Source organism: Dermacentor albipictus, chromosome 3 (genome assembly GCF_038994185.2).
Source record: "Dermacentor albipictus isolate Rhodes 1998 colony chromosome 3, USDA_Dalb.pri_finalv2, whole genome shotgun sequence".
Lineage (NCBI taxonomy): Eukaryota > Metazoa > Arthropoda > Arachnida > Ixodida > Ixodidae > Dermacentor > Dermacentor albipictus.
Window position 1 is genome coordinate 39080814 of NC_091823.1, and position 14055 is coordinate 39094868.

At 46.6% G+C, this 14055-nt stretch overlaps 1 protein-coding gene across 3 annotated transcripts in view; it reads right to left on the reverse strand.

Annotated features, from left to right (window-relative positions):
* Positions 1-7992, reverse strand: part of LOC135902594 (dachshund homolog 2-like) — a 255132-nt gene extending 247140 nt beyond the window's left edge. For 2 of the 3 annotated variants that reach the window (XM_065432788.2, XM_065432787.2), the window contains exon 1: positions 7259-7991. In XM_065432788.2, the coding sequence (XP_065288860.1) occupies positions 7259-7869 (611 nt within the window). In that variant the 5' untranslated portion in view covers positions 7870-7991. Of the gene's footprint in view, positions 1-7258 lie in introns of all 3 variants that reach the window. The other variant, XM_065432786.2, reaches the window with a different exon arrangement.
* Between the last annotated feature and the right edge of the window lie 6063 nt (positions 7993-14055).

Below are 14055 nucleotides of genomic sequence, written 5' to 3' on the forward strand. Positions count from 1 at the left end.
TTTATATCTACGAGGCGTAGCTGTATTTATAATCGCACTCGCCTTCGTGGGAAGCGAGGCGTCAAAGGACGTGCGCACGTGTAAGTGTGCGAAGGCGACAACAGTTTTCTGCGATAGAGCCTTGTCGCTGCGCTATGACAGCCGCCTATGGTCGAGAGACAGGCGTTCACCCTTGAAGACCAGCGAGCCCACCACGTACACATATGAAGCGTCAAACGCGTGAGAGCAATGTGTCTATGCGTACGTTGTCGAGCAGTATATAGAAGGCTGCGCCGAGCGAGTTAATGACGTGGCACCGTTCCAAAAGCGCGTCGATAATGTTCGATGCGCGAACATCCTCAAATGGTGTTTCGCATATCCTTGTCCGTCGGCTGCTCGACTCGATAATTACGCGGAACTTTCGAATCGTAATTCACGAGGCGCCCGCTGCACCTCCATCGCATGCACCCTGCATGTCTAATCTGCCATCTAGCTTATCAGTCATCGCTTCCATTCTATCAAGGCTATCATGCAGACTTGTTCGCGTGCCGTAATCTAAACGTAATTTCGACTTTGTCCAAAATCACGGCCTCGCAAAACAGGCATCCCTTGACACATTCTCCCAACACACAGGTATGTGGGACCCGATGATCCGCCGTATTATAGACATAGGAATGTGGTTTGATGGGAGAGAAATCAGCTGTCCCTTTTCTTTGCTCGCAGGAACGTTTGCCAAGACTTTATTAACATTCGTACCTTGACAATAGTTGACAGCGCTACCAACCTATACTGTATAAGTGTTCAGTCACATACAGTCTAAAGGAGGTCGTTCGTATAGTAAGTGTAGACGCGCAAAACCATTATCCCGCGATCTGCCCCTCAAACGAGACATGAGCGGGTGCGGGAAAAAAAATTTAAAAAAAAGGCGTGGTTTGTGCACGCAAGACCAATGGTTATGCGAGCTTCCTGGTACGGATGAGTGCATACATACAAAAAGAAAAGAGAGAGAAAGGAAAACGCTGCTCATTCTGTTGAATGAAGCGAAAATATTAGTAAATATGGTACTATACGGCTACTAAACAGAAGTGTATGTTGCATGCACTTCTGTTTCTTTTTCTTTTTCTCAGGCGGCTTAATCTTGGCCCGCGCAGCAAGCAATAGTTGACGATCCAGACGAGCGATCAAGTATATATGTGAGCACAAAGAAGCTCATTACAGTGGCCGCAGGTCCGCGTGGAACCGCGATAATGCCTGCGGCTCTCTCAACTCGCACAGCGCTCCCACACTCCCACTCCTTTATACCCCCCATCGCACTCAGGAAAAGATAAAGCGCATAACACACCAGCGCAATTCACACTCCAAATGCGCGCGTGTGCGCTCAAAACCGTGCGGCTGTGAGCACACTCCTCCCCCTCGAGCGCCGAAACCCATCTTCCTCATTACGGACAGCGTCGTCCGCTAATCCGATAAGCGTCCAGCGGTGCGCACGGGGGCGATCAAACCTCCGCTCCCTCCTCAACTTCCTCGCGCACCAACGCGAGGGCGCTGCAGCGCATGCAGGGCCTATATGCAGGCCTATGCTACGCACACTTTTGGAAGCTCGCGTTCCTCGTTCTATCTATACAGTAATACTGAGCCCGTATATACTGAGAGTCTCGCCGGCCCGCACCCGAGTCTCGCCAGAACAAAGAGCACCACAATGGATCTCTCGTATAATCTCGAATCTGTCCTCACGGATCGCTTCACTCGCGCCGGCGCCGAGCTCTAAAACCTTTACGGTGGCTCGGGCCCTCCGCGCACACGCGAAGTGACAAACCCCGCGTGCAAAGAGAAACGCGCACAGGGTCTAGGCGTCGGGCCCGGAGATGCGGTGGCGAAAGACTCGGCGAGCGCCTGTTGTGCGGGCGGGCGTTGGCGGGTTTAGTACATACGTGCCGAGGGCACAACTAACAATCGCCAACTCCATTAATTACACACACACTCCCCGCGGACTCGTAAACGAAGCTTAACTAATCCGAGAACGAGGAGCTCGCGTCTATTCTCTCGCAACATAGCTTCGGCGAACGCGTATGCGCGAAGCCTCTTGCGTGCGCGCCCGCTGTCCACGCCTTTTTTTGGTTCGCCTGCGTGCGATGCTTCGCTGTTTTGCCTCGCCGAAGCAGCCAGCTCTGTCGAGCGGGCGACTCAAGTTGGCGCGGAGATATACGCACGGGTATGCGCACCCGCGGCTTCGCTGATTGCGCAGTGGTGCGGACGAGCCGCTCTGATTCGATGGCCATCCAGAGCTATATATTCACGCGGACGCGAAAAGGAGTCGGTTGTGCAGAGGAAGCATGTGATCGTCTATGCATTTGCGTGCATACATCCGCTTCGCTGTGCACAGGGTGGAGAAGAGCGTACACGTATATATACTCAAAGTTATTTTTCGCGGGACAGCACGACGTGATCGTGATTTCCAGCAAAGCCCAATGAAATGCATAAGACTCAGAGGTGTTTTGAACCCGAGGGACCTCAATAGCGACATAAATGAAGTACAGACAGATGACCGCGCATAAAAGATAGGAGGAGGGAAAGAGATTAGTAGAAGGCAAGCGATAAACAGCACTTATGTGTGAACCACCACGCAAACTCGGCTGAGGCAGTATAGCTTGAACTTACATAGCTAGCTAAACCATGTATATATAAGTAGTTCACTTATAGTATTTGAAGGAAGCACATTAAATCCAGGAATAAATGCAAGATGGAAGGCTTGACGTATGCAACGTAAGCAGAAGCTACTGGAGAAGGCCGGGAAATGCAGCTGCGTGGTTGTTTCAAACTATCTTCGATTAGATATCGCAGTCGACCGCGCACATTATAGTTAAGCGCACGCGTTCACGTGTTTTCAGTGAATACTTTAGAGCGTAAACCGAATGTACAGTTATCGCATATTATCAGGATGTAGAAATATTACTATAAGTTAATGGCACGTGAATATTTTTGTACATCATGCACGGTCAGCTAGTGCCCCCTCATGACATCAAGAATTGCTATATTGTCTTCAAAAGCACACGCAGAACTGCCCAAGATAGCTGATCAGATGTGAGCACAACTAGCGATATCAAAGAATGAAAGAAAGAAAAAGAAAGGAAGGAAGGCAAATCAATAAAGATGATAAAGAGTATCCTCATGAAGTATACATTAGAAAGAAACAAAATATTAATTACATTTAATACTTTTAGAAAAGCGCTGAGGCTTGCACAAAGCAACGTGGAAAACATATATGCCATACAATCTTAGCGACAAAGCCTATTCGCGGCAAGCAAATGACGTCAAAACATTCTTGCAATAAACCACAGTGTCAGTAATAAACGTCGGTAAGCAAATTAACATCGCAAACCAGAATAAAGAAAGATGCGTGCAGCAGCAAAGTTTCTTAAAGTAACCGTTTCCCGAATAAACACGAAGACCGCTCGTAAGTCCCACAAAAGGCAAACTTCGCGAACTGCACTTATATCAATATATTTTACGTACACATCCATAAAAAGGAACAAATGGTACAGTGATTTGGACGGGAGCATTATGGTCTGATACGTTTTACAGTTTACCGAGATTGGTTATGTTGTTTATAGTAATTGGTCAGTTCATTTAAAGGCTTACAATCATAGGAAAACTGGCCTCATATTATTAGGCTTCGAGAAGCTTCAACAAAAACATGTGCACTAAAATGAGTAAACAAAGCTCTATATATAAAAATAAAATTGTAAACGTTTAAGAAATATTTACTAGTCGATTGGACTAAGTTGGACATTCAACTGCACGCAAACAAAAATAGGCGCGAACAATTGTGATAACAATGACGATATAGTTGAAAGAACTCTTGATTTCTAACGGAAGCATGTCATAAATCACCAAGTACTGTTATGGACGACAATATAACAATGCTAGCTGAATAATAGGCAGACCATCAGCTTAAAATTTCGTACGCCCCATGTCGAAATAATGTTCGAATAGATACGATTATTCTCACAATATGTAGGTGTCCTCGCTCTTCGTTTAAACTTACGTTTGCATGCCATATAGGCAACTTGAAGACGCGAAGCCATAATCTTGGGTGTATACAACGGGCAGTTCTTGTCACTCGTATTTTATTCTTTCCGAATTATTAACATATTTAGTATACCCTTCCGTAGATTGACTTTCAACTGATTACCTTTCAGATAATCGTTTACCCCCACCATCTCCTAAAGGCCATCGTGTTTTGACGCAAAGCAAGCGGAAGGCAAAAAAAAAAAGAAAAAGAAGGAACGCTGACGCCATCAGCAAAGTTAATTGCATGAATCAGAGTAAAATAATCGAAGATGACACGTGTTTCAGGTGAAAGCGGTAAACTGAGGTCACGCACGTATCCGTGGTGAAACGGAATAGAAGCGGAATTTTTCTATATACATGGTTCATTCACGACACACTCGTTATAAAACGTTTAGCTTGCTGCGGATACTGCATAAATGAATAAAATCAAGTTCGAAGAACAAACAAACAAAAAACAAACAGTAAACCATAACAAACTGTTTGCTGGTTATACCATTATACCATATGTCACATACTGCCCAACGACCACATATTCGTGCGCAGTTCAAGCTGATTCGTTTGCCACCGACATTTCTGCGGCAAAATAAGTTGTTCTTCGAACTTACAGTACGTTTTTATAGAGGAGAAGTATAAATGGAAGAAAAATGTCCATGAGGATGCGTGCATGCGTACATCATTCGAATTCGTAGACACGATTGCTGTGCACATGTATAGGCTGCGAATAGTGTGCTGTATTTAAAGTGATCAGCTTGATTCAAATCTATAAAATGAAATGAAAGAAAGCCGAGACTGTTAAACTCTAACAGGACTGATAAGTAAAGCCGGTGACGGGTAACTTTTAGCAATGCTAGTCCTATATATATACATATTGCTGCAGTTGTTGCTTGCATGCGGTCGATGGCACTTACCCGCTAATACGGAACATTGGTAGAAAGCGATCTTGAGGCAAACAAAACCACTGAGCTAAACAATTTTGATAAAGCTATAGCTCCAACTGTAGCGCGTGTTTCTTCGACACTGTGACTATACAGGTGAAATTGGTACAAAAATAATCCCACATATTCCCAGTTTCGGGTAGCCTATAGCGTTTTGAATAAATACATGTCTATAGTCAACGGATGGTTTTGGTTGGGTTGTGTATTATTTTGCTCTCCAGAGTTCGCGGGGTCATGATCGCGGATTGTACATAAGTGGGTCAATGCACTGATCAACTGAACTGCGCGAAGTTGGTCACTAAGCAGCGTAGTTTAAAACGTGATTTCTCAATGACTGCAGCAAGAACTGAAGATCGTGAAGGAGGCAGAAACGATATAGTTACAACAACACTTCATGTGCTGTTCGTGTGCTGAATCCACGAATACTTGCTGAATTGCCGCTTTATGTCCGAATTAGGCTACAATTCGCAACTAAACAACTGAACGCACTTAACTGCAAATAGCGTACAGTAGTGAATTCATTCAGCAGATGTGACTGTATCAGATGTCAAAGAGCTGTTCACGACAGCGACGCAAACTGGCACAAAAATAAAAGGTGCTCGATTACTAAAAAAGGGTGCGTTCACGATTTGTGGCCATATACTATTGTAGGCTGAATGTATAGAATGGTACTTCCCATAAACATTTGAATATCAAGTATACGGAACAACTCAAGTAACGTATCTGTTTACTTTCAATCTGAAGCACTTTAAGTTTCCGCATCGCATGTTGCAGCTTCGCGGTCCTTCAGAGAAGAAGCCGGCGCCACAATAGTTGTCAACATTTCCAGTTTCATGCAAATAAATCAACCAATTATGTTTCAAGACCACCTCATTGGCAGTTTGTGAGTATTTAAAAGCACACACTATGCAAGGAGCGAGAAAAGAAACAGTTGCCATCCGCGGTTATTCACGAAGATGTTGTCACGCCTTCTGTAAGCATGCACAGTATAGCATATACATGCAAGGTATTTCCGATATAAAGGTGTTGAGTGCGCTGAAAGTCAGCGTCTTGCATTGTCTGTTGTTAATTATCTTTCTTTTCTTTTTTTTTCCCGTGTGTATGTAGTTTGCACTGTTAAAAGCAGCCTATACAGTGGCGTTGGGCTGTCCTGCTTTCCAATTCTGTTCTTTATTTTACAGTTTTCACCACGTATACAGCTATATACGCCGGAGCACTTACACTGAGCCAGCCTGTATACATAAACAGCTTCTGTTCCTTCATCTGCAGGCATTTGCTCCATATCAATTTCGAATGCCCGTCAGAATAAGACACGCGTTTAACGCACGAAACAGTCGTGCGCTGTTTATTAGCAGGTCGTAAGTGTCAACACAGCTAAAGCTGGTGAAAGGGAATTACAATTACAGCGAAAGTAACCAGCAGATCCCTCTTGTTAGCGACGGCGTACAGCTGCTGGTGTTTCCGCTTCAAGCATACAAGTGCCTGACGAAACAATATGTACAGATCGCATGGAACGCTTTCGTGCAGGTGGGAAATCACTATGCACTTTGACTGATCACTCTTCAGCCTTCTGGACAGGACGCCAGCCATGAGTATAGTTAACATCTTTTCGAGGTTTTTATATGGTGGAGTGAAATAATAAGTACTCGAGTGAAGGATGCAAACGTTTGCATGATTATCCGCAGAAATGTTGCTTCGTTATCGTAAGGAAGAACACACAGGCGCATAGCCTCCCGGTATGTAGACGTCTCAGACAGTGGTAGACATCCCAGTAGACATCGGTAGACTTGCAGAAGCAACGATGGTAACGTTCACGGCTTCGCAGCAGGAGCCGCTTACTCGATATCGCACAATATACATAACAGATGTAGTGCCCCTGGCTGCCACTGATCTCATATTGTGGATTCGGGCGGCACACAGCTGGCACACACGTAAAAGCGAGAAAACAGGAGTGTCCTCGCTTACATTTTCGTGTTTTCATTCGCACAATATTTCTTACTCGCTTGTCCCAAGACCCCGATCACAGACGTTTACGGTGCATAAGCTTGTCGTCTTCCAATGATTCACAATGACAACGATCGATATCGAGTATGCGAATGCAGCGACGCGTGGCATATCGAGCGGTGCGCTTCTATGGGACGCGACGGATGGGCTCTCGCCCCCCCTGCCCTCCCCCCACGTGGTGCTCTGGAGGCACGACGTGCGGCTTCTCTACACAGCTCGCGAGCGTGCACAGACACCGAAGAAAGAAAAGAGCACAACGCCTCGCTGACCTGGCAGTGGTGCAGTCCTTGTAGAGGGCGTCGAAGTCCTTGCACGACAGCAGCTTGCACCGGTTCACGCCGGGCTGGATGGCGCCCAGTCCGCGCAGGATTCGCACTTGCTCCACGTTGCACACGATGGGCGTGATGTCGAGGCGCTTGAGCTTGGTGTACACCGTGTGTAGTCCGCCCACGAGGTGCTTGAGGAACAGCTCGAACGCCTGTGGCAGGCACAGCAGGTACTCGCCGCTCACCAGGAACGCGGCCACCTTGGCGCCGCGATAGTCGATCAGGCGACAGTCGGTGGCCGACGCGTCCGACGGGATGCCCGGCGGTGACGGCGGTGGCCGCATGCTCCCGTACAGTGCGCGGCCACCGTTGAGCGCGTGCAACACGCCGTAGCCGGTCTGCTTGGGTGGCGGCGGGGGCGGTGGCAGAGCTGCGCCCAGCGGGCTCTCGGGTGTCGAGCGCGTCGGCGTTAGCGAGCCGAGGCCCGACTTGGGGCTGGAGCCGCCGCGGGCCGACGGCGAGTGCGCGGTGGCCACCGGCGAGCCGAACGTGAGCGTCGGCGGCGACGGCGTGCCGCCTCCACTGCTGCAGCTGCCCAGAGAGCCGGCGTCCATTGGCCTCCTCGTGCCGCGCGCAGCAACTTCAGGGCCCGGCTGCCGCTGCAGCGTCGTTCTCGACTCGCGAACGTGTTCCGTGCCGTCCGACCGAGACCGCGCGGACTTCGCCGCCAGCGGCCGCCGCGGCGAGGCGCTCTTCGAGAAGGCGTCGGAATTGAGGGGGGGGGGAGGAACGGAGCCCCCCCCCACCGCACCTCTCCTCTCTTTTTCGCTTTCACCCCCCACCTCCTCCGCGCGCCATCATGTCCCCTCTCCCCCGTTTATCCGGACAGCCCGTGTCCGGACAGGGGGAGCGAGGGCGCGCGAGCCAATGGCGGCGTGGCCCGACGCAGGCATCTCGGCGCGGGCCGGTCCGGTGGGCAGGGCCCAGGGCGGGCGGGGCTGCGGTGCCCCAGGCCACCGCCGCTGCCACCGAGAACGCCGTGCGCGCCGTGAGATGGCGCTCGCGTACAAAAGCGCGCTCTTTTCCTGCGACGGAGAGAGCACCCACGGCACGGGGTGCAAAGGGGTTTGTTTTGGTTTCGGCACCGCGATGGGCGCTCTCCTTTTTTTCCGGGAGATCGAAGCGGAGCGCCCACGTGCGCGAGCCGCACACGCCGGCGGGCGTGAAGGTTGTGTCGCTAATGGCGCACCGCGGAAGCTACCGCGACCGGATGTGCCGATGAAACGCGTTCTTGGCTGCGGAGCTATTCGCGAGAAATTTACCGTGGCGGGATTGCACGTTTATTTTTCAGGAAATTAGCAATGCCTACGCGCGGCGAACAGCTGCATGTGACAGGTTCCCGTCTGTGTTCTTTGCATTAAAACATCAGTTCAGTTACAGACCTGAATGAATTATAACAGCTACCATGAATTTTGCACAGGCAAATACTCAGAAACTGTCTTTTGCTTACGGAAGTTATTCGCCTGTTGTGCGAGTTTTTACTTCAGAGAACTTCACGAGACCTCCCATAAGCGCTTACTGAAGTGAAAGTTAATTACAGAGAAGCATGCGTGCAGGAAGGAACTCGATCTGATAAGAGCAGACAACAAAACGTCCACAACGAACCCCAAGTGACGTGGAAATACGCCCAGCACAATTGGCTTATTAGTGAACGAGTCTTAAGGATTCTGCAATAATATACCGTCATATTTTTTTTTGGACTTGTGCATTAAGTATATATCTCGGGGACAATTTGAGCAATGAACGTCATATCCGCTGTGCGTGGACGTTTTCGGTAGCGATATACCGGCTGGTCATTTTCTTGTCCTTGAGCTGGATTATTCGAAGAAGCCGACAATACCAGCACGACAAATAGAAATACATATCCGACGAAATAGCGAAATTTCACTAATTAAGTTCTTAATTAATTACATTATGGCACATATTGCAATTCATGAACTGTAGCCAGGGAGTTTGCAAGACGGATTCACTTGAAATGAATTACCAGGATGGCACCAGTTTCCAAATATCATTACCGAAAGCGTGGAACGAAATACATGGGCATTCCAGTTACTTTTTGTACTTCGATGCGAAAAAGAGCGTTTTGTTGAGAAAGGTAGGTGGAACAACAATGCATTTTTGCAGCAAGTTTGATGGCGTATATCTCGTAAACTGGCGTCATTCTGGAAATTAATTCGAAGTAGATACGCCTCTGAACCTCACCTGCTACAATTCGTAAATTTCGATGTGTGCCGTAAAGCAGTGAATTCAAAAGATAATTAATGGATTTCTGTTAATCATTTCAATATATGTTTCGATTTCTCGTGCAATTAATGTCCGCCAATCTGAATAATCCAGCACGAAGACTAGAATTAAGTTATCCGTAACAGGCTATTTTTTAGAGTTCCATAAAACTTAAAAATGATCCCCCTGTATACAACAAGGGTATACAATTTGACTTCTCAGCTGTAAGATTAGGGAGCGACGCAAAAAGGCATTACACTTCAAGGTCAACCTGCTTTATGCTATGAAAATAGCATTGATATTAAAATCCATCAGGAATATATCACAGTAAGTGCGCGTTCGATAGTAGGGAGGGAAAGGAGGGAGGGAAAGCGAAAAGCAGAAGGCAGGGAGGTTAACCAGAATAACGTCCGGTTGGCTACCCTACACCGGCGGATTGGGAAAGGGGAAAATATATATGACAGGGAGAGAGAGAGGAGGGAAGGAAAGAAGGAAATTAACGGTGAGTTCGCTGACGCGTGTGGTCTAACAGTAATTGCACTAATAGTCACAGGCGTTCACACACGTCCGTCGTCCTCAAGAAGCACAAAAGTGCCTTCACCGCTTTATGGGCCGAAGAGCCTATCGACAGTAACGTTCGAGAGCCCTTACAACCTAGAAGAAACTAGAAACCATACCACAAGGCGTAGACGGGAAACCGAGGGAAGGCTAACGAAGCGCACGTTTGGCTTGGTTGCCTTCATAGAAGAGGGGGAGTGAAAAGGGAGTAATAATAGGAAGAGAGAGATAGGACACTAACTATATATGCACGCTGCCTGAAGGAAGGAAGGGAAAAGTGGAGAAGGAAAGGCAGGGAGGTTAACCAGTTTAGCTTAACCGGTTTGCTACCCTACACATGGAAGAGGGATGGGGGCGATGAAAGATGGGGAAGGGGAAGAGAGAGAGAGAGAGAGCACATAGCACATCACACACACATCGTCTGTTAGAGTCCATCAATCTGGCACGGTATGTGATATACGAACAGTCACCGATATTCGTCTACAAAGTTCATGTCGTTAAGGAGCTGGCACATTGCCCTCACAGCTATTTCTGCGCGAGCGACGCTCGTGGCGATATATTTAAAGGATATTTAGCTCTGAAAACGGACTTACACGAGGTCGAGCCGGTTTAATAACGCTGTCTGCCATTTGCTGCCTCAGAGTGTGGTCGAAAGCTGATGAGGCGTGCCGCATTCTCCCACTCACAAGGGTCGTATACAAATTTGTACGTGTGCCGCCAATTCCGACGAGGCGCCCCGCATTACGGGCCGACGAAGACGACGCGTCGTTCAAGTGGGAGGCTGCCCTATAGCTGCGCCGTCCCGATTTCGAATCCCAACTATGGGCAGTCCAAGGGGCCCGCGACGTGGCTGAGAGGCTAGGTCTTTCTGTCCCGACGTGGGAGCGGCCCGCTGCGTGCTATAGTGCACGTTCTCATGGACCTCCATAAAGTTTTTCCCTCCATCCATCCATTCCGAAGTTCGACTATACAATTTTGCAAAATTATGTACGCATTTTCACACGTTTGTTTGTTAATATTTTGTAAGTTTCGCGGCTACATTACTGGATTTTCATTTTCCTCCATTTTAGTGTCTCATTTGTACTCCTTTCTTCTTTCCCTGGCCTGGTATAACATTTCACGTGCTCACCGACAGTTGAAGTAGGCTGCCTATCCTTTACCATTCTTCTTACTCCGAACGTGGCTACACCTGTCAATGTCACAAAAAGCGATCCGCGCACTAATACGCTATTTGAAGTGCACCGGTTTAAAAGACCGACCGCTTATAGCGCCCCTGTGCATCATCATTCCCTCTTTTGCTCTTTATATTCCGTCTTCCCTCGCCCCCAGTGTAGGGTAGCAAATCGGGCGCTCGTCTGTTTGACCTACGTGCCTTTCGCCTCCTTGCTCTCCCTCTCGCTCTGCTTTCCAGTACACGAGCCTGTTGCGGCCCAGGCAATGTAGTCAGCTGAAATTTGCCCCGTTCTTAAGTTATAGTTCTGCTGAAAAGCAAAATTTTATCTGGACTACGATGGCGCTTCGGCAGGCGATGTTATTCAAAGGAGTTAATTCAAGAGATATTCGCGTATCGGTATTCCAAGGTAAAAAGCTCAATATCTAGTTTAATTAGTGCCGAAATGTTATATTTTTGTTGCAGATCTAATTACTGGGACTGTCGTGAGCAATGATTAAAACTAGGCGAAAAAAAATCAAATTCGAAACGCTAAGTTGAATAAATTAATTGCTGCGCCATTGAAAAGGCAGAGTAAATTATATAACAAAAAATGAAGTATAAGTTTCATTCCCCAAATGCAGGAGACATTATGGTTATACGAAATAAAAAAGAACGTTGAGATGAAATGCTGAGATAAAATGGCGTTCATGCTGTCCACTTCTCTGCTCTTGTGTCCTGTCTGCACGCCGCACCTCCTTTTGCATAATGAATCCTTACCAACTAGCTCAGCTTTCTGTCGTTCTAAACGAAATGTAACAAATTCGCAAAAAAAGTACGCTCAACGTTAATTGCAGACTTCATATTTTAGAGTTTTCGCAAAGAAAATAAAGAGTGACATGGAAAAGCCCTGCTGATTCAGCCAAAGCTCGAAAGTTCCGCATTTCGGACTTATTTAGTATATACCGTCTCATTCCTTCTGAAGTCGTGATATACGCATCCATGCGCACTGCATGTCTTAACGATTGCGACCAACTGTTGTTATCCGTTTATTCTTACTACACTGCCGTCATATACTTATTGTATGTTCACAGACGAACACTAAATGGACCCATGCAGAATATACCACAATATATTTTCAACTCAACGACCACTGTAGGAACGCCACTTGAGATTCTCGACTGTATAATTACTCATTACGGAGCCCCAGTGCCGCAACGGCGAGACTACAGCATCCACAGAAACCGTTTTAGAAATTCTATCGTCCTTACGTGGACATTTCATTGCATTCAATAGACGCTCTGTTGGAATTCGACTGTTTATCGTGAGTGATCTTTTGCTATAGCAAAGATCACTCGTAGGGCATAACCTACAGGTTATGCTCTACGAATACGCACAAACAGGAAAGAACAGACGAACAGAGCGGATTTTCAAATCAAACATGCAATACCTTTTTGCTATAAGGTTAATGTTTTCCTTGTACCTTGCTCATTTTTTCCAATGTTCCAGTCTAAATGGTTTCCCCGAGTGCGTTTACCACTGCGGAAAGCTCTCGCGCTAATGCGAGTCCAAAGTGCGCGGGAAGTGGGTATATATAGGTTATTTTGGGAAGTGCTTTCAGGAGCCGTTCGTAAGTTTTTTCTCTAAGAAGCGTGTAACCAACATTTATTATTCAAGGTGACGGAAAAGAAGTACTAACTGCTGGACGTGTTGTCAATTTACATATACTCAAAGAAGAATGGCGCAAACGGACGGGGACAAGGCACCAAACACGGACAAGCGCAGTCGTTGTTTTCTATCTTGTCCCTGTTCGTTCGCGCCATTCTTCTTTGAGTAACGGAAAAATCTTAATTACCTCGCCTTCCACTGCTGTCGTTCATGGTAATTTCAATTTATGTAACATCGAAATACTTTTCAAGGGAGAGATAAACATGTACGAGATAGATATGCAGAAAGAGAGATAGAGATAGATAAGCACGCGACCGAGTACAATGAACGCATACATAAGGAAGTTTACGCAAAAAATTATTACCTTATTTGATATGGCAATTTTTGTTTCCATTTCTTTCTTTATTTCCTTCCTTCTTACACGTTTCATTGATAATCTTCACGTTATGACGGCTGCGTTAAGCGAAATCAAGAATGCAAGAGATATTGTGGAACAAAGTCACCATAGGGTGTACATGTTCTTTCCCCCTTTCTTTACCTGTACCATATTATTCAAGAACGCCTGTGACAGATAACACAATTGCAAACATTAAACCAAATTACTCGAGAAGGCGAAAACACAAAAGCAATCAAATGTATAATTGACTAATTAAGAAACTTTCGCTAATTCAGTTTCTTAATAATTAATTTACAGCACATATTTCAATTTACGAATTGCAGCTAGTGAACTTGCAAGACATATAGACATGAGACGGCTTCTGAGGATTGCACCGGTTTCGAGATGTGCGCCGTCAAACTTGTGTTCAAAATGAACTGTTCTTCCATCTAGTTTTGGATAATACGCGGTTTTATGCAATGAAACACCAAAGTAAGCACAACGCCAATTATTTTGTCGGACACTTTGAAAATTATTGCCTCGAAATCTGAGTGCTCCTTACAATTCGTTCCATGTGGCTACATCACCTTGCAAGCTGGCTGGGTACAACTTGTACATGAAAAAGTATGATGATGATGATGATGATTATCATCATCATCATTGGATATGTGCCGTAACCTAATTAGTCACGCAGTTAATCAGTGATTTTTGTTAATTATCCTGTTATGCATTATGAAATACCCTGTTTTGAATTGTTCCATCTGA